Raw genomic sequence first — 19,647 nt, forward strand, 5'->3', positions numbered from 1 at the left:
ATATTTTGTGTGTTGTCGGGCCAACCCCTTCATTTTACAAATGACGAAACTGAGGGTCCGAGAGAAGTGACTTGTCCAAGGTCACACTGGTAGTTAAATGCTCCACATCGGGCTGGCTGCTTTTCTTTGGCCTCGGACCAAATCTTAGATCGCAACTCAGTGCTTTCTTGTCAATAGGATACCCAGATCGCTACCTACCCTCATCTCCCCGGCCCGGGGAAAGGCGAGTGAGCCTCCCTGGGAATTCTGCTCTTCCTCTTCTCCCAACCCACTGTGGATTTTAAGGGTGCCTGAAGTTTGGCTGGGGGCGGGAGGGTCATTCTCCCAAGACACGTCCCCGCCCCCTGCTCCGGCCACTTCGGTCCCTATTTGGACATTTCTATTTTTAGCTTTTTCTCTGAACTCGACACTGGGGAAAGGGGGTGTCCAGAGGGAAATTCTCTTTCCTTTACTATTTGAGGACGAGTAGCCCAAGTCCTGTAGCGACCCCCTTACCACCCTTTCTAAAATGTAGCGGTCTAGTCTAGGGTCCGGAAGTGAATTCTTGGTCCGCGTAGACTCGGCAGCCTCCCCGGTTCCGGCAGGAATGGTGTGGAGCTCGCCCCACCCTGGAATCTACTGCTCTCCTGGAAAACCTGACTCAGGCGGAGCCCCCGCCCGGGGGAGGGGCCGAGAAAAAGGGGAGGGGGCCTGGTAGCTCCGCCTCCAGGGTTCTGGGACTAGGAAGCCCCCCACCCCCCGGGGGGAAGTGAGGAAGCTCGCGGGTCACGGTGTCCCCCAGACCCATTTCTTCTCCAGGGGGCCTCCAGAGCCCCTCTCTCCTGCCCCCCTAGGTCTCGTGGGTCCTTGCCTCTCGGGCGGGCGGTGGAGGGGGGCAGTGGGCGGGCCAGCCCCTCCCTAGCTGACACCGCCTGCCCTCCCTCCCTCTCTCCTTCCCCTCCCGCCAGTGCCCTACACCTCCGGTGAGCCGAGTGGGTGCTTGCGTGCGGGAGGCAGCCCAGGCAGGCGACCTGGGGGGGTCAGGATGCGGTACCGAGCATCGGTGAGCGGGCCGGGGGAGGGGCCGAGGAGGGGGTCCGGGGAGCTCCCCTCCCCAGTCCCCATAGCCAACCCCCGCTCCAGCTCCGTAGCTTGGGCAGGAAGCGGGCGGGGCCCAGGAATTTCGGGTGGAAAAAATGTCCCGGAAAGTTGTAGGGAGAGGATGGGGGTGGGGAGGACGCCCTGGGGCCCGGGCTGGGTATACCCTGTGGTAGCCCCTGTCCCCGACTTTTGCCCTACACGGTTCGCGTCCGCAGCTGTCGGTAGTAGGCTACAACCTTAGCTTTAGGCCAGACTGGGGCTCGCTTTTCTGAGGGGAACATTGCGTATTCCTTAGCACTTGGGGAGCGGGAGTCCTCAATTTCCCATCAGCTTCCAGGTCCAGTTGTGCACCCTATCCAGATGTGCACATCTTCCCCTACTCCAACTTCTCCATTAGGTCAGGGGTCGCTCCTTTTAGGAGGTGGACGGAAGTAGCTTGTGTGTCGCGTGTTACACCCTTCCCTCTGGCCCAGGCCCTTCTCTAAACCTTTCTCCCCAAATCTAGCTTGGTGGACTGAGTGAGAAGCCTCCCCCCCCCCCCCCCCCCCCCCCCCGCAGATGGACGGGTTCCGGGCCTCTCCCGGCACACTCCTACCTCACTTCTCTCCCCTTTTCTCTCGTCTTCTATTCTTTGGTCCATATGTTTAGCCCTGGAAGGGACATTCCAAGTTCTTAGAAATTCTATCCCCTCCTTTGTCAGATGAGGAAATTAAGGTGCTATGACTTGACCAAGGTGGCAGTTAGGTTAGTGGCAGAATTTGAACCCAGGTCCTGGGGCTCCAAATCCAGAGCTTTTGGGAACTACACCTCTCCTGCTCCCTGTGAACCCTTCAAGGCCTGCCTTGTGGGGATAAAAGAGTCAAAGAACTGAGGTTCTGTGGTGCATTCCTGTTGGCCCCTTGCTGGACCCTAGTGCTTCCTGCTGGCCCCTCGGGGCTTGGGGATGGGCAGGGAGGCAGCTGTTCTCGCTGATGAAATAGCCCCCAGGGCTATTACGGGGCACCTGTAGCCTGTGTGGGGGCGGTTACAGACGGGGCAGGGAAAGCTTGTTGAGTCAGACCTTACCTTTCTAGAGGAGCCCCTCAGGCAGGAGAGATGGGGGGGGGAGCTGCTGGCAGGGTAGGGCTTCTCACCATAGACACATACCTGGTGGGGAAGAAGGTGAAAGCCTCTTAGGAGGCTTTTCCTCATTCCCCCAGCTGTGATGGCCTCCCAGATCACTGTTTCTATCTTGTATGTAAAGCCTGTATTTATCTGTAGTCTATCTTTTCAGGATTCCCACTGCCCAAATTGTCTGCTATTCATTTGGTGTATAGTTTGTATACAATTATCTCTCTATATATATTTCCCCCTATATTTCCAGGGCCTGATACTGGAGTATCTGGGTAAATACTGGTTGATTGATGGATCTGTGAACACCTCCCACCTCCTTTTCAGGAGGACAAGAATTGTTTTCATTTTGCCTTTGTATCCCCTGTGTGCCTTTTGTATCCCTGTCTGACTTATCCAACATGCTTACTGGATGCTTAATAAGGGGGGGCTTGTATCTTCTTCGTTCCTGAAAGTCAAGTTCAAGTCTCCGGCCTAGGGAGAGGCTCCGGGGTTGGTCCTCAGGAATGCTTGGGGGAGGTCAAGAGACCAGGAGTTGCCTCCCTCTTTGGAGGCTTTATCATCGCTCTACTATTTGTCCATCCCGAATACCTGCCCAAAGTGGCTCTTAGGTGTAGTGAGGCCCATTCAAGGAATGGGAGACAGCTTTGTGGTGGGAGAGAGATTAGCTTTGTTCTGCTGGTCCCCTTGGAGCAGAACCAGGAACCCCGATAAGGGGAAGATGCAAAGAGACAGATGGAGACCTGATTTGGGGAGGGAGGAAACTTCCTAATAGAGTTGCCCGAAAGGAGTCACCATTGGCTTCCTCTGGAGGTCACAGGCTCTACCTCCTTGGAGGTCTTCAAGGATGACCACTTTTGTGGAATATCGGGGTGACTTGAGGTCAGGCACCGATGTAACAAGATGGTCTCTAGGGTCCTTTTAAATGCAACAGACATTTACAAAGTGCTTACCTCGCAATACATGGGGGGTGGGGGTGGGAAGGGAAGAGACAAAGATCCCAGCCAGAGCTTACATTTCTATAGCATATTGGAGTTGACAGAGCATCCAGAGCGATCCTGTGCGGTAGGTGAGCTGCCGAACTTGTAGTCACAGGGACCTGAGTTCAAATTCTGACTCTACCACTTCCTACCTGTGTGGCGTTGGTCCCAGAACAGTGGAGAGGGTTCTGGATGTGACATCAGAGGACCTAGTTTTGAATCCTATGTCTGCCCTTTGTCTTTCCACCTTGGGCATGTCACTTGTCCTCTCTGGGCCTCATTTCCTTCCTCTTTTGAGGAAGGATTAGATTAGATGATTTTGGAGGACCCTTCCAGCTCGAAATCTGTGATCCTGTAATTATACCCATTTTATAGACAGACAAGCTGAGCTTAGCCAAAGGGAGTAACTTGCCTACCATTGCACAGCTAGGAAGTGTCAAACCTGGGACTTGAGCAAAGTCCTTGCCTTAAGTCTGGTGCTCATTCTCTCCATGCAAGGAGATCATGATGATTGTAATAACTGACATTCATATATCATTATACGGTTTATAAAGACCCTTACGTACATTATCTCATTTGAGGATCGCAATCCCTGTGAGGTAGGTACTGTCTCTAGAGATATTTATCCCTGTATTACCGAAGAGGAAACTAAGGCTCGGTGACATACAGGTGTCACACTTGTGTAAATCATGGATTTAGAGCTGGAAGAAACTCGAGAGGCCATCAAATCCTCCCCCTCATTTTACAGAGCAGGAAACTGAAACCCCTTGTCCAAGGTCATCCAAATCGTAAACAGCAGACAGTCAGGATAATGGTGCCTTGGCGTTCAGAGCTCTTCCCAACGAGCCAAGCTTCCTCCAACTCGTGTTAGTCTTGTGTCTTCCTCTAAGGAAGCGTTGGACGCAGGGTTCAAACCTGGAATTGTCCTGACTCCAAATCTCTCTGTCCATTATAGTACATTCAATAGAGCTTTTCATCTGGTGGGAGGAGAGGGAAATGGGTAACAACCATAATACAGATTGGAAGGTGGTTCCATTCATAGAAGTCAGTGTTGTCTGAGAGCTTAGAGCCGGGGTGGCATCATTTCTAGCTGGCTACAGGGTGCAGCATTCCCATGGGGCTTGATAAAAGGGTAGATGAGAGATGAGAGAGAGGGGAGACCAGTCTAGGCACGGGGGTTATTGTGGAAAAGGGGAGAAGGTGGGAGAGGCTGAACAGCCTAGTCTGAAGTAGGCTGTCCCTGGTAGACAGGGCCGTGATGTAGCCCTGGTTATTGCTGGACAATTGCAATAAGCTTCTCTTCCCACTGCAGCCCATCCTCCACTAGGTGTCAGAGGTCATTTTCAAACTCAGGACTTTCTGACCCCAGGCCCTTCGATCTCGGTGTGCCCAGAGCTAGGAGGCTGCAGTGCCAGAGAAATAGAGAGTTGGCTAGAAGGAATGCCTCAACTCGTACCTCTTACCCACACTAGGTGACCCTGGGTGAATTATTTACCCTCCCAGGGCACTGGGCGCCTTTCTAATGCCAGATATGCAGGGATGGTGTTTCCCCTACTGGGAACTCCCTATAGTAATTGCATCATCATGAAAATTCCATCTTCTGCTGGAAGCCTTCCCCTACCCTGCTTAATTCCAGTGCCTTCCCCTTGTTAATGACTTCGTATTTATTTTATTGATATTTATATATTTATTATGTTTATATCATATTATCTAGCTTGCTTTGTGTACATTTGTTTCCGCGGAGTAGCCTCCATTAGATTGTAAGCTCCTTGAGGGCAGGGCCTGTCTTTTGCCTCTTTTTGCATCCCTAGTGTTTAGCCCCGTGCCTGCCACATAGAAGGTTCTTAATAAATATGACTGAGTGAGTGACTGATCAAGGTCTAATCCTATTCCCTATTGCCAGGGATACCAAAGTGATTTTCTTGAATTTCAGGTCTGACCAAGTCACTCTGTTACTCAGTAAACTTGAGTGGTTCCCCATTACCTCCATTGTCTAATACAAACTCTTCCGTTTGGCATTCAAGGCCCTCGACAACCTGGCTCCAACATACCTTTCCAGCCTTATTCTCCATTAGTCCCTCCACAAACTTAGTGCGGCCAAACATCCTGCTTGCTGGGCCTTTGCGTGGGTTGTCCCCGTGTCTGGAATGCATTCTCTCCATTCTGTTAGAATGTGAGGTTTTGGTACACGCAGGTTGTGTGTGGAGAAGCTGTAAAGTGCCAAACCTGGGATCAGGGAGGCCTGGGTTCAAATCCTGTCTCAAATGCTTAGTAGCCATGTGACCCTGGTCAAATCACTTCAACCTCTCTCTGCCTTAGTTGTGTGTGCACACATGTGCATATACATATATTTATACATGCACACGTACATATATGTGCACATACATGTATATGTGTCTATATGCACTTTGCAGGCCTTAAAGGCCTTTATAAATATTAGCTATTAGAATCCTAAGTTTCTTTCAGAGTTCAAGTCAAGGGGCCCCTTCTCCATGCGGCCTTTTGGGGTGCTCCTACATCACATTGTCTTGTGTTTAGATATCTATTTTGCATAGAATTATATATGTGCGTATTGTCTCCTCTGATAGGATGCAGACTGCTTTAGGTAGAGACTTCCTCACGTTTGTCTTGTATTCCAGCACTTTGCACTGTGCCTGGCACACAGTAGATGCTTAATAAATGTCTGCCTTGTGCTCCAGACTTGAGCTTCTATTTTGTTCAGTGAGCGCTGGGGAGCCAGTGAAGGTTCTTGATCCAAGGAGTAGTGTGTGTGTGTGTGTGTGTGTGTGTGTGTGAGATTATCTTGATGACTGTAGGAGATGAATTGGAGAGGGGAAAGGCTGAGGTCAGAGACTGAGAGTTGGTTAAGAATCCTAGTTTGAGGTTCTGAGGGACTGAACAGCTGGGCCAATGACGCCTGGCACGGGAAGGAGATACTTCCAAGGCAGAATCAGTCCCTTACCTTCCTGGGCACTCTGCAGATCCTGGCATCTCCTCTTCTCCAGTGATCTTTATGTCCCAGCCTTCCAGGCTTCCTCATAGATGACACCTTCATTTCTGTGTGGCTTATACCTTGTCTCCCTGTGGCCTCTGTCCCTGGAGCCAGGCTCTGACAGACCTCTCTGATGCTCTTCTCCAGGCCCTGGGTAGTGACGGAGTACGGATCACCAGCATGGAGAGCGCCCTGACTGCCAGGGACCGCGTCGGGGTCCAGGACTTTGTGCTATTGGAGAATTTCACTAGCGAAGCTGCGTTCATCGAGAACCTGAGACGGCGCTTCCGTGAAAACCTCATCTATGTAAGACCCCGGGGAGCGAGATGGGGGTGAGGGCGGACAGTACCTGGGGACCATGAAGCTACAGGAGCATCTTGGAGAACCCTCACCTCCTTGTCCTGTCCCCCATTCTGCAGACCTATATTGGGCCTGTGCTGGTCTCTGTCAACCCTTATCGGGACCTCCAGATCTACAGCCGGCAGCATATGGAACGTTACCGGGGTGTCAGCTTCTATGAGGTTCCCCCGCACCTGTGAGTGACCTCTCTGGTTTCCAACCAGTGCGAACTTTCCTGGGTACTGACCTCCTGATTCCTTAGACCTGGAGCCCCTAACCCCATCATCTTCTTGTGTCCCCTTCCTGGGTGACTGTCAGTGAGGAACTTCCTGACCTGCGAACCCCCAGCCATCTACATGTGAACCCCTCCCATGAATTGCACCTGCCCCTGTGGGACCCCCATTCCCTCACATTTGCTCCCCCTGTGTCCCCCAGTCTGACCTTGCCCCCAGTGTTTACCCCACCCCCACCCCCAGTCTGACCCCCACGCCCCTTTAGGTTTGCTGTGGCTGATACAGTGTACCGGGCACTGCGCACGGAGAGAAGGGACCAGGCTGTGTTGATATCCGGGGAGAGTGGGGCAGGCAAGACTGAGGCCACCAAGAAGCTGCTGCAGTTCTATGCAGAGACCTGCCCTGCCAGTGAGCGGGGAGGGGCTGTAAGGGACAGACTGCTCCAGAGTAACCCTGTGCTGGAGGTAGGGGGGCCTACAGGGTCAATGTAAAATGGCGGCACAGTGGGGTGGGGGATGTCTACAGGGTCAATGTAAAATGGTGGCACGGTGGGGTGGGGGGTCTACAGGGTCAATGTAAAATGGCGGCATGGTAGGGTGGAGAGGTGGTAAGGGATAAGGAACAGAAACTTCGATCAGAGGACGTGGGATCAGGGAAAGAGATCATTAATCTCCTGTAGAGGGAAACTCTTCCTCTAAATCTCCTCCCCTTTCTCCCACCCCAGGCCTTTGGAAATGCCAAGACCCTTCGAAATGACAACTCCAGCCGATTTGGCAAATACATGGATGTACAGTTTGACTTCAAGGTTTGTGGGGTCAAGGGGAGGCCCTGGGAGCTGGTGGGGAGGAGCGTGATCTCTCTTGGGGATAAAATGGAAGATGTTCTGACTTGGAGCTCACTGCCTCTTCTTGCTACCAACTAGACTGGAAGCTCTTTGAGGGCAGGCACAGCGTTTACACGAGCATGACAAGTAGCATTGTATGTAATAGACCAAGTCCTGCCCTCAGTGAATGAAGGAGGGAACCTAAGTTCTCCACTCCTCCCTCTCCTCTTCCATGTCTCCTCCACCTTTCTGTGGTGCTTTCTAGATCCCCTCAAGGTGCCAGCACCCTCCTCCCTCTGATCACCCGGAATCTCTATTCCCTCATCTGTAAAATGAGGGTGTTGGATTTGGTGGCCTCTCAGGTCTTCTTGGCTCTAAATCTCTAAACCTATGTAAGTACACATTGTCCCCTGCTTCTGGCCCTAACCGCGTCTCCCATCCCCTGTTCCCCAGGGGGCCCCTGTAGGTGGACATATCCTCAGTTACCTCCTGGAAAAATCTCGAGTCGTTCACCAAAATCATGGGGAGAGAAACTTCCACATCTTCTATCAGCTGCTGGAGGGCGGGGAGGAAGAGACACTTCGGAGACTGGGCCTGGAGAGGAATGCCCAGAGCTATTTGTACCTGGTGAAGGTGAGATGGGGGCCGGAGAACAGGACCCTGGGGATGGGGCTAAGACACCCCCCAAGTGCTTCTCTGTCACTGTGGGCATCCGAGCCAATCAACTTGGTCTGAGGCTGGGATGGGGGAGCAGGGAGGAGCAGAGGCTCATTCCTCCCCCACCCTCTCTGCAGGGTCAGTGTGCCAAGGTCACATCAGTCAATGACAAGAGCGACTGGAAGGTGGTCAGGAAAGCACTTTCTGTCATTGACTTCAATGAGGATGACATCGAGGTGAGAAGGCCCCATGGAGCTCCCCTCCCCTGCACCCAGAATCTGCTCTCTAGCCTGGAATTCCCCTGCTTCCTGAAACTCCCTTCTGCTTGTAATCACCCTTTCCGCCCTCCACCTTTGCTCATGACCTCCCTTGCCCTTAGTGTCCTTCTCCTTCTCCTCCTTCTCTTCCCCCTCCTGCCTCTGGCTTCCTCCCTCTGCTGTCTCTCTCTTGCTTCTGGCATCTTCCTCCTCCTCCCCCTCCTCCCCTTCTTGCCCCTCCTTTCCTTCCTCCCCTTCCTCCTTCTCCTCCTCCCCCCCCCTCCCCTTCCACCTCCCCTTCTTCCTCCTTCTTCCCCCCTTCCTCTGGCCTCCTCCTCCTAATGGCCCCTGTCCCTGGCTGTCATGGTGCCCTTGGCTGTCCCTCTGCTTCCCCCTAATGGGGGCCCTCCCTCTCCACAGGACCTACTGAGCATTGTGGCCAGTGTACTCCATCTGGGCAACCTCCACTTTGCCGCCGATGAGCAGAGCAATGCCCAGGTGACCACAGAGAACCAGGTCAAGTACCTGACGCGGGTAAGTGAGCGGCCCGAGTGACCTGAAGGGAGACGGGACCAGCTTGGGCCTCCATGTCAGGGGAGTCCCTGAACTTGCTACGTTTGCCTTTGGCAGCTGCTGCAGGTGGATGGCTCTATGCTGAAGGAAGCCCTAACCCACAGGAAGATCATTGCCAAGGGTGAGGAGGTGAGAGCCAGAACAACGTTTTATGCTTTGGTCAATGGACAACCCTTCACTGAGTGCCCATTGAGGGCCATGGTGCCTATGGTGCACATGGCACCATAGGGATTGTCTGGGGCACTCTTCTTAGATGTTACTGTCTCACCTGATTCTCTTAGGCACCCTGTAATGTGCACAGGGTAAAGATTATTCATTATCCCCGTCTGACAGGCGAGGTCAGCTGAGGCCCGGCTGAGGTCACCCAAAGCTAGGTCTGCAGCCAGATTGCCTGGATCCCACTCCAAAGGACCCTTCTACTTGACTGAGCTGTACTTTCTAAATGCTCCGTTGCGGAGCAGGGGGTAGAAGCCTTTCACTTGGTCATGGCTGTGTCCTTATGGACGTCCCGGCCACAAGCATCTTTAGGGAAGCGTAGATGGTGATGCTTCCCCATCCAAGCCAGTCCTCTTTATAACCCACTGGGCTGTGGGATGGGTTGAAGAATGGTGGATGGAAGAGAGACATTAAGGCAGAGTAGGGGATAAAGGCCTCAGCGTCAGAAAGAAGCCTGGGTTCAAGGCCTGTCTTTTATACATCCTAGCTACGTGACTTTGGGAAAGTCAGTCTCCTTCTTAGTACCCCAAGGAATTCTAAGACTAGAATCTGAGAGGGTCCCTCCCTGGAAGCTCCCTCCCCCAAAGAAGGTCTGGGCCAAAAAAGAAAAAAACAGAGTGGGGGATGGGGAGGATGGGGGGAAGAGCACATCCTCCTTCGTCCATCATTCACTTGTCCTTGTCCAGCTCCTGAGCCCCCTGAACCTGGAGCAGGCTGCGTATGCCCGGGATGCCCTGGCGAAAGCCATCTACAGCCGCACCTTCTCCTGGCTGGTCAACAAGATCAATAGGTCACTGGCCTTCAAGGTGAGGTTGGTTCTGGGGCCTCCTTCTGAGCTCATTACCCTATCTACCACCTACCCAAGCCCTGCCAAGCCCTCCATGACCTTCCTCACTCCCCCCAATCCATCAGTAGGAATCGGGTTTGTCCTGGTTCCTAGAGATCAGTGGTCTGTCGCTGAGAGGTGCCAGGGGAGCTTTACCACACATGCTTTTCTCTGAGCTGGGCAGTGAATGAGTGAGAGACTTTGGTTCCACTTTAGGACCCAGAATTCCCCAGCTGGAGAGGCACCACGGTTCTGGGGCTGGTGGATATCTATGGCTTCGAGGTTTTCCAGCACAACAGGTCAGTGCCATTGCAACCCACCTCAACACGCCCTTCATCTTTGTCTTTTTCTCTTCTCCCCAACTCTGGGCATCTTTCTGTATTCTTCCCTTCCCATCCCTTCCATTCCCTCCTCCTTTATCTTCCCCCTCTCTCTTCCCTTTCCTCTTTGCCTTCTCCTCCCCCTTCTCCTCCCCTCCCCCATTCTTTGTCTTTCTCATTTTCTTCCCTACCTCTCTTTTCTGACCCATTTCCTCTTGCTTCTCCCACAAACACCCTATTTTCTCTAAATCCCTCCAGTCTGTTCCCTGAATCTGTCCCCCAGCTCTCAGGGCCACCCCCAGAATTTCCCATTGGTTCTTCCCAGGTTCTGCAACATCCCCATTTGGTTACTCTCGCATTGACTCTCCAGGATCTTTCATTGGTTGCTCTTCTGATCCCCCAACATCCCTCATTGGTCTCACTAGTGTCCTTCCACTGGCCACTTTCCCTCTTCCCCAGCATATTCCTTTGGTCACTCTTAGAAACCACCAGCATCTCCCATTGATTCCTTTCATAGTCTCCCCCATGACTCCCACTGATGATTTTTGAGATCCCCCTGCATCTCCCATCAATCCCTTTGGGGGGGGATCTCTTCCTGTTTCTCTAGCTTTGAGCAATTCTGCATTAATTACTGTAATGAAAAGCTGCAACAACTCTTCATCGAGCTCACCCTCAAGTCAGAGCAAGAAGAATACGAAGCAGAGGGTATTGCTGTGAGTAGGAAGCCTCTTGTGGTTGACCATTGGTCCATTGGTGTCTCAACTTCTCCGCCCAGGCTGTGTCCCTGGGCTCTCAGGGTGCCCTCTGCTGGGGGGGGGGGCAACATGACCTATAAATATTATTGGGATGTAGGTGTGTGTCCCCAGACCCCAAGGAGGGAGTAACCTGCCCCATGTATCTCTTTGGCCACAGTGGGAGCCGGTGCCGTACCTTAACAACAAGATTATCTGTGACTTAGTCGAGGAGAAGTTCAAGGGCATCATCTCCATCCTGGTGAGGCTCTAGCCCTTGGGGGAGGGGGCCCAGGCTATGTCAGCCCTCTTTGCTTTATCCCATTCCCTTAAAGCATCCATGGTGGGAGTGGAGGGACTGTCTGGGACTGAGCCAAGGGCAGGGAATGGAGAGGGACCAGGGCAGAAGGGGGTGGGAGGAAATATTTGGGGGCTCTTGTCTTGGGTCTAGAGGGGCTCTCTTTGGCTCTTCCTCCCTCTCCTGTGTGTCCTCCCAATTAGAAGAGCATTCCTTCATCCTGTTGTTCCCTGGTGTTACGCAGTGCTCCCCTGTTTCCTCCTCCCTTTCATCCATGTCCCCACTGGCTCCCCACCATGTTGTCTGTGCCCACAACTGTTTTACAGGCCACACACACTCCTCTGTCCTCTCTGCTCTTTACTGATGCTCTCCCTTTCCTCTTCCAGGATGAGGAGTGCCTTCGCCCTGGGGACGCCACAGACCTGACCTTCCTGGAGAAGCTTGAGGACACTGTGAAGCACCACCCACACTTTGTCACGTGAGTGTATCACTCTCTCAAGCGCTGGTCAGGACTCTTGGCTCGGCTTTCCCAGCATGCCACACTTGGCTTCTTCCCCTCCCAAACTTCATTTCCTCTCTTCCCCTCCCCAGGATTTCTGGACAAGAACAATGTGGTCCCACGGGCTTGGTGTTTGCCCCAGGCAAGCTGCCCAGTTGCCTCCAAATGCTGCCCTCAGATCTAGAGTGGGGAGGAATCTTAGACATGAGCTAGTCCAGCTCCCCCATTTTACAGAAGAAGAGACTGAGTCTCAGTGGGAAAGGGACCCCAGGCTGGGAGTCAGGAGCCCTGGGGTTAAGTTCTGGCATCACTGGTAACAGACTCATCCTTGGGTGACCTGGGGTGAATCACTTTTCTTGTGAACCTTTCACCATCTGTAAAAGGAGAATCATGTTCCCTCCCCTGCTGTGAAATGGGGAGAAGTAAATAAGATATTGACTTTAAAAGTCTTAAGGCCAAGACACCAGTGGCCACAGTAATGGTCAAAGAAAACATCGTCATGAGCAAGCTCTGTCCCAGAGAGCAGATAAGGAAACATACTTCATCTACTCAGAGAGGTGGGGGCCTTCGGGTACAGAATGTGTCATGTGTCATGCGGCACCATCCTGGGTCTCAGTTGCTTAACTCTTTTCAATTCAAATGTAAATGCCAGTAGAACCCCCTATTTCAAAGCAAAGAGGGAAGAAACAGGAGCAGTAATAATAGAAGGGCTCTCATGCTAGCTGGGAATCCAGAGTCATTTGAATTGAAAATGTAGAAGGTCAGAGGGATTTTAAAACAGCGACAAAAAATCAGATTCCCAAGAGAACTGTGAGTTTTCATTCCCTTTTCATTTCCTATTTATGAAAAAGTTAATGGGTCGGTGCCCACTCTCTTTTCTCTGAGGAAGACCTGCTCTAATTTGTTGCTCGTAAGTTACTTCCTCCTTCGGAAAATTGCTGTTAGTTCAGCTCTCCTTGGGTTCTCTTGCCAAATCTGCTAGGGACTTGGGTAACTCTGGGCAAGTCACTTAACTCTCTGAGCCTCAGTGTCCTCACCTGTAAAAATAGAGGGGAGGCAACAAAACCTGAAATAAAGAAAAAATGTGCAGAAAAAATAGTTCACCACACACAACTCATTGTGACTGTTTAAAGGAAAAATCCAGGTGCATGAAAGGGAATTCTCAGCAGGAGAACTAACTCACATCACCACCAATCTATGACTTGGGAAGTCCTAGGAAGTTGTACACGGAAGTTAATAACTTCCCTGAGGTCACGGAGCGAGAGTTAGATTGTAAGCTCCTTGAGGGCAGGCACTCTCTTTGGCCTCTTTTTGTATCCCCACTACTTAGCACAGTGCCTGGCACACTGTAGGTGCCTAATAAATGTTAATTGGTTGATTGAGAGGAGAGATTTGAAGCCAAGGCTTTTCCGAACTCAGTTCTCTATCAATTAAGCCAGACTGACTTAGTTAAAAAGAAAAAATAGATTTTGTCCAAGGTCAGAGGATATGTTAGTGACAGAGCCAGAAACGAAACCATGTCTGACTCCCAGCAGAGGGACACATTCCTCTACCACTGTAGGCAAGTCATTTGCCTCTCTGGCCCTCAGTCGTCTCACCTGTAAAAATAAAGAGAGGGGAGTCAACAAAATATGAAATGACAAAAAATTGCCCAGAAGAAGCAAATCAAACGGACACGAGGGGTGGAAGGGCATGTAGGGCATTGTTTCTTTGGTAACACCAAGATGTGCTTTTGAAAAAGGCAAATTCTGAATGGTCCAGCTTGTTTTAGGCATGGTCATTTTGACTTGTGTTTGTTGGTAATTACTTAATTTTAGAAATGTATAAATTATTGTTTTTACTACTAATAACATTATTATGACTATTCTTCAATTTCTTGGAGAAGACAGACAAGACACTGGAGCATAAACTTTTTCATAAATGAGTAATGAAAAGATTTTTATTTCGTTTGTCCTCGAATTTGTAGTTCCCTTGGATTGTTTTTGTTGGTGTCTTAATAATTATTACTGTTGTGATCCCTACTAAGAATTCAATAAGTATTTCTCATGCACCTTGTATGTGTCTGCACTATGCTAAGTGTTGGGGATAGAAAGGTGATAATAAAGCAGACCCCACACAAAGGGAGCTGATATTCTCTCGGGGGGAGCAACATGTCTATGGAAAATTAAATATGAAGTATATACAAAGCAATTTCCGATGGGTAGCCCTTAGTCTAAAATTAATTATTTTTATTAACACTTAACAATTTTATTAACAATAGAACAGGAACTGCAGAAGGCACCACAAAAAGCTCTAATAGAAATAGGGAAATAGGAGGTATTGGGGTGATAGTTATAGGAATAAGGAAGGTAGGGAGAGGGGAGCTGGCCAGGGATGGGAACTCTGGAATCCCCCTGATGCTGAGTGGAGCTATAGTACAACCCACTGTCATATACTTCACAGTAGCAGTGGTCATGTCCATTTGATTATCGATCCCTGCACAAGAGGCAGAGGGCAGAGAGGGGAAGCAGGGCAGCAGATGGAGAGGCCCTGGTCCCGGGCCATGGTCCAGGCAGGGGTCACTGGAGCCCTGAGGCTTGCCTGGTTCTGTCTGCCCTGTCTTCCTCACATCCCTGTTGGCAGAGCCCATGAAAGCATCTTGCAACACTTGCTTGCAGAAGCGAGGGATCACCGTTCATAGAGGTAGAGCTGAAAGGAACCCCAGAGTCCATCTGGTCTAACCCCTTCATTTTACAGAGAGGGAAATTGAGGCTTAGAGAGGTGAAATTACTTGTTCCAAGTCACGCAGGTAACAAATTTGGGAAGTGAATCCAGCTCCTCCCACCCTCTAGATAGTGCCCCATTGCCAAAGCCAGGCTCTTTTGAACTCCACCTTTTCTCTCTCTATTTTTTCTGTTTTGTTTTGGAGGGGAGAGGTGAGGCAATTGGGATTAAGTGACTGTGCCCAAGGTCACACAGCTAGTAAGTGTCAGGTGTCTGAGGTTGGATTTGAACTCAGGTCTTCCTGTTTCCAGGCTGATGCTCTATTTACCATGCCACCTAGCTGCTCTTTTTCTGTCTATTTTGAGGCATGCTTCTCAATGTCCAAGTTTCATATAGCATTCTCTCCTCTTGCAGCCAAATTTCCACTCTTAGAACCCTAGATTTTCTTTAGGACTCAGCTCAAGCACCACATTCTATAGACCTTTCCTGATTCTCCCTGCCCCCAGCTGGCAGTGCCTTTCCCCTCAAAAATAGCCACGTATCTACCTACGTCCATGCGTGTCTGTCTCCCCTAAATAGGAGGCAGACTTGTGGAAGGCAGAAGCTGTTTGGCCTGCCAGACGTGCGTAATAAATTCTTGTTGATTAATTGACTCTGCACTTGGCCATGGTGACAAGGCCTCAGCAGAAGTCTCCTTGGGAACCCCAGGCTCTGAATAGCTAACTTCACACCACCTGCTCTTTTTTTTCTTCCCCTCCCCTAGTCACAAGTTGGCTGACCAGCGGACAAGGAAATCCTTGGGTCGAGGTGAATTCCGTCTGTTGCACTATGCTGGGGAGGTGACCTACAGCGTGACAGGTAAGTGACTGGCTGGGGCCCAGAGGGAACAACCCATCCCCCTCCCGCCTGACTCATCCCCTTTGCTTGGCTTTGCCATTGAAATGTGGCATTCGCTCCGATGTGACCTTCTCTCCTCCCAAACCTTGTTTCCTCTCTTCCTCTCGCCAGGGTTTCTGGACAAGAACAATGACCTCCTGTTTCGTAACCTGAAGGAGGTAAGCAGGGCTGGCCCTTGGCAAGGGGAGACAGGTTGGCACTCTGGGGCTGGGGAAAGACGAAGAGAGGGCTTTTTATCTTTTCACTTTGACTGAAGGACAGCTTTTATTTCACTAAACAAAAAATACAGGGGACGTAAAGACTCATGGGAACTCGTGAACAAATACAGAAGGCACCTACGTACTCACAGCTAGTACTCTACCATTGTCCCAGAATCCTTCTGCCTCACCATTATCCTGTGGTTCGGGCTCCCCTTAGAAAGAGAATGAACTTGAGGTTGTCATCGGGTGACACCTTGACCTAACACTGATATCAAGAGGGGGCTATTTTTTCTTTTTCTTTTTTTTTCTGGAGCAGGGATATGGAAAGCTCAGACTCTCCTGGCCTCCCATGGCAGATATACCTCCTCAGCCTCAATCTCTTCCCTTCCTTCCCACAGACCATGTGCAGTTCTGAAAACCCCATCTTGAGTCAGTGCTTCGACAGGAGTGAGCTCACAGACAAGAAGAGGCCGGAGACGGTGCGAGCTCGTCAGGGGCTGTGAGAGGAGAGTGTGTGTGTCTCTGTGTGTGTGTGTGTCTGTCTCTGGGACTGTGTGGGGCTCGGCTTCTTCTCCCCCAGACTCAGTGGGATGTCAGACTACATCTTTTGCCCCTACCTCCCACCATATTCCCCCAGTGACTCTACCTGCCGCCCCATCGCCAAGCCATAGCCTTTCCTTTTCCTTCTGACCTTTCTGTCTTTAGCTCTTAGCACGTAGGTGCTTCCTAAATGCTTGTCAACTTGACTTGCAGGCGGCCACACAGTTTAAGGCGAGTCTGTTCCAACTGGTTGAGATCCTCATGTCCAAAGAACCTGCCTACATTCGCTGTATCAAGCCCAATGATGCCAAACAGCCAGGTGAGGGGAGACACTCCTTCCCTGCCTCCCACCTGGGTGTACGCCCCTTGCTCTCCTGTTTCTCTTCTGGGAAGACCAGGATCACAGAATGTCAGGGCTGGAGAGAAGCCCACTCCTGTCTGCCCCCAGAGTGTTGAAAGAAGGAAACCTCGAGGGGAGGGGCTTGGCCCAGGACACCCAGCAGGTTTCTAGAGCAGAAGGGCCTGGGCATGAATGCTTTCTTCCCAGCTGTTTGTCTTGGGGCTTCATCTTCACCAAGGATACTGGCTATGAGCAAGCCCAGCAGCCCTCAGCTTGTAGGGTGGGCCCTTCTCCACCTAGAGAGTTGGGGGTGATTTTTAGTGAGTCCCAGCCCTGATGCCTCTTGGTGGCTGAGTCCGGCTTGGGGGTGGCATCTGTTTTAACCAAGCCATTTCCTTACCGACAGGACTCCCATTTGGGACCACAGCAGACTTGCAGGGTGCAGGGAGGTAGGATTGGCCCAGACGTCATGGATCTCTCCATGTTTCTATCCAGATATATACTGGTCTTTGTACCCTCTTCCTATGTCAGTGGCCCCATTTTTCAGATGTGAGAAGTGAGGCCCATATGGTTGGTTAAGCGATTTGCACCTTCTTCCCCCAGGTCGGTTTGATGAGGTGCTTATCCGACACCAGGTGAAATATCTGGGGCTGATGGAGAATCTGCGGGTACGGAGAGCCGGCTTTGCCTATAGGCGCAAATATGAAAACTTCCTCCAGAGGTGTGTGGGACTGGAAGAGGTTGGGAGGGTGTGGCTTGGGGAGCAGGGGAGGTGCCTGGGGCAAAGGGGAGTGAATGGGAAGGACAGAGATGCTGGAGCTAGAAGGGAAGGAGGATCTGAGTTCAAATCCTAGCTCTTCTATTTTCTTTGTGACCTTGGGCAAGTCCCATGCCCTCTCTGAGCCTCAGTTTCCTCATCTGGAAAATGTGGGAGTTGAACTTGTTGGCCTTTAAGGTCCCTTGTTTGGCATTGTGGGTAGAGAATTGGACTGGGGATCAAGAAGATCTGGGTTCAGATCCTGCCTCTGGCACTTACCAGCTGTGTGACTCTGGGCGAGTCACTTAGCCCTGTGAGTCTCAGCTTCCTCTTCTGTGAAACGGGGACAGTAAAAACAACCCAAGTCACAGGTTATTGTGAAGATCGAATGAGCTCAGCTTGTAAGGGCTTGGGTAGACCTTAGAATGCTAAGGATTTTTCTCAGTCATGTCCCACCCTCAGTGACCCCATTCAGGGTTTTCTTGGCAAAGATGCTGGAGGGGTTTGCCATTTCCTTCTCCAGCTCATTTGACAGATGAGGAAACTGAGGCAAAAAGGATTAAGGCACTTGCCCAGGGCCGTACAGCCAGTGAGTGTCTGCAGTCAGATTTGAACTCGGGTCTTCCCGACTCCAGGCCCAGTGCTTTATCTACTGCCCCACTAGTTGCCCAAATATGTGTTCAAAGGCAAAAATAAAGCAGCCCCCACTCAAAAGCAGCTGACATTCTTAGAGCTGTAGAAAAGCTGGCCATTAAGTCTGTTAGCCTGTGATTTTGTGACCTGACTTTTAGATGAGCCAAGTGAGCCCCAAAAGGCCAAGTGACTTACCCAAAGTCATGCGGGGAGTAGGGGGCTGAGCCAGGATTTGAACCCTGCTCCAGAGTCAGCACCCTTTCCCTTGTTGTCCTGGGTAGTGAAAGGTAAAGGCAGGATTCAGACCCGGGTCTTTGGAATACAAATCCAGTTTGCTTTCCACAATTCTGTAGCTGAAGGGCTTGTGTGTGTGTGCGTGGGTTTATATGTGTGTGATATGTATGTAGATCTCTATGTGTGTGTGACGTACATATGTATAGATATGCATGTAGAGAGACGTTCAGAAGGCACTTTCCCCCCGGGCTTTTCCTCGTGGTCTCCCCATCCTCACTTTGTACCGGCTGTCCCAGCAGCCCCCCAGCTTCCAGGCTAGAGCCTGCCGTCTCCACTTGGAGAATTAGTGGTGCTTTTGATTGAGGCCAGGGACCTGTCTTCCGAGGCCTGGCCCTGATACCTCAGGTATCAGAATCACAGATTTAAAGCTGGAAAGGACCTTGGAGACTTCAGCAACTTCCTCATTTCACAGATGAGGAAACTGAGGTACAGATCAAGTGACTTTAGATCATAGCGTTGTCTCCTGGATTTGGAGCCAGAAGGGACCATCGAGGCAATTGAGTCTAACCTATTTTTTTTAAAGTAGTATTTTATTTTTTCCAATTACATGTAAAGACAATTGTTAACATTCAGTTTAAAAACTTTTAGTTCTTGATTCCCCCCCCGCCCCCGCCTCCCCAAATGGTAAGCAATCTGATATGGGTCTAATCTCCTAATTTTCCGGATGCAGAAGCTGAGGCCCAGAGAGGATAAGTCTCTTGGCTAGGGTTATGCTGTCAACGTCTTAAGCTGGATTTGAACCCAGGCCTTCCTGACTCCAAATCGAGCACTCTGTGTACCTACTGCATCTCCGTGGGATCCTGGGCAAGCCGCTTCACCATGCTTTCTTGGGGTCACATTGGTTGTGAGCAGCAGAGCTGAGCCCACAACCCAGGCCTCCCTCCACTGCACCCCATTTGTCCCTGGGGTTATTTTTCAGTAGATCAAGGATCGGGGCAGAGAGCCCAGGGCCCAGGATTTAGACCCACAAAGATGAAGGGTCCATTTTGGTGCTAAAAGGAGAGACGCACACGGGTGCGCACATACGCTCAGTCACACACACTCCCATACTCAGTCATACTTTCTCAGATCATACACATGCAGTCACACACACACACACTCAGTCACACTTTCATCACACACACTCAGTCACATATACACACACACATACTTTCTCATATCACACACAGTCACACTCACACTTTCTCATATCACACATATGTATTCGTACACACAGTGTCACACATACTCATACTTTCTTGTATTACATGCATGCCCCCCATACAGTCACACACATACTTTCTCATATCACACACAGTCACACTCACGCACACTTTCTCATATGACATACATGCATGCACACACACAGT

The 19,647-nt window shown here is 50.9% G+C and overlaps 1 protein-coding gene across 3 annotated transcripts in view; it reads left to right on the top strand.

Moving 5' to 3' along the window:
* Window positions 1–19,647, top strand: part of MYO1C (myosin IC) — a 46,227-nt gene that overhangs the window by 16,086 nt on the left and 10,494 nt on the right. For 2 of the 3 annotated variants that reach the window (XM_036766597.1, XM_036766599.1), the window contains exons 2-19: window positions 6,310–6,468; window positions 6,582–6,697; window positions 7,000–7,198; window positions 7,459–7,539; window positions 8,011–8,190; window positions 8,352–8,450; window positions 8,892–9,005; window positions 9,102–9,173; window positions 9,947–10,066; window positions 10,303–10,385; window positions 11,014–11,119; window positions 11,319–11,399; window positions 11,822–11,913; window positions 15,401–15,495; window positions 15,646–15,692; window positions 16,133–16,213; window positions 16,488–16,593; window positions 17,218–17,335. In XM_036766597.1, coding sequence (XP_036622492.1) covers window positions 6,310–6,468; window positions 6,582–6,697; window positions 7,000–7,198; window positions 7,459–7,539; window positions 8,011–8,190; window positions 8,352–8,450; window positions 8,892–9,005; window positions 9,102–9,173; window positions 9,947–10,066; window positions 10,303–10,385; window positions 11,014–11,119; window positions 11,319–11,399; window positions 11,822–11,913; window positions 15,401–15,495; window positions 15,646–15,692; window positions 16,133–16,213; window positions 16,488–16,593; window positions 17,218–17,335 — 1,949 coding nt within the window. Of the gene's footprint in view, window positions 1–950; window positions 1,043–6,309; window positions 6,469–6,581; window positions 6,698–6,999; window positions 7,199–7,458; window positions 7,540–8,010; window positions 8,191–8,351; window positions 8,451–8,891; window positions 9,006–9,101; window positions 9,174–9,946; window positions 10,067–10,302; window positions 10,386–11,013; window positions 11,120–11,318; window positions 11,400–11,821; window positions 11,914–15,400; window positions 15,496–15,645; window positions 15,693–16,132; window positions 16,214–16,487; window positions 16,594–17,217; window positions 17,336–19,647 lie in introns of those variants that run through there. The other variant, XM_036766598.1, reaches the window with a different exon arrangement.

The sequence above is a fragment of the Trichosurus vulpecula genome, chromosome 7 (assembly GCF_011100635.1).
Source record: "Trichosurus vulpecula isolate mTriVul1 chromosome 7, mTriVul1.pri, whole genome shotgun sequence".
In the NCBI taxonomy this organism is placed as follows: Eukaryota; Metazoa; Chordata; class Mammalia; order Diprotodontia; family Phalangeridae; genus Trichosurus; species Trichosurus vulpecula.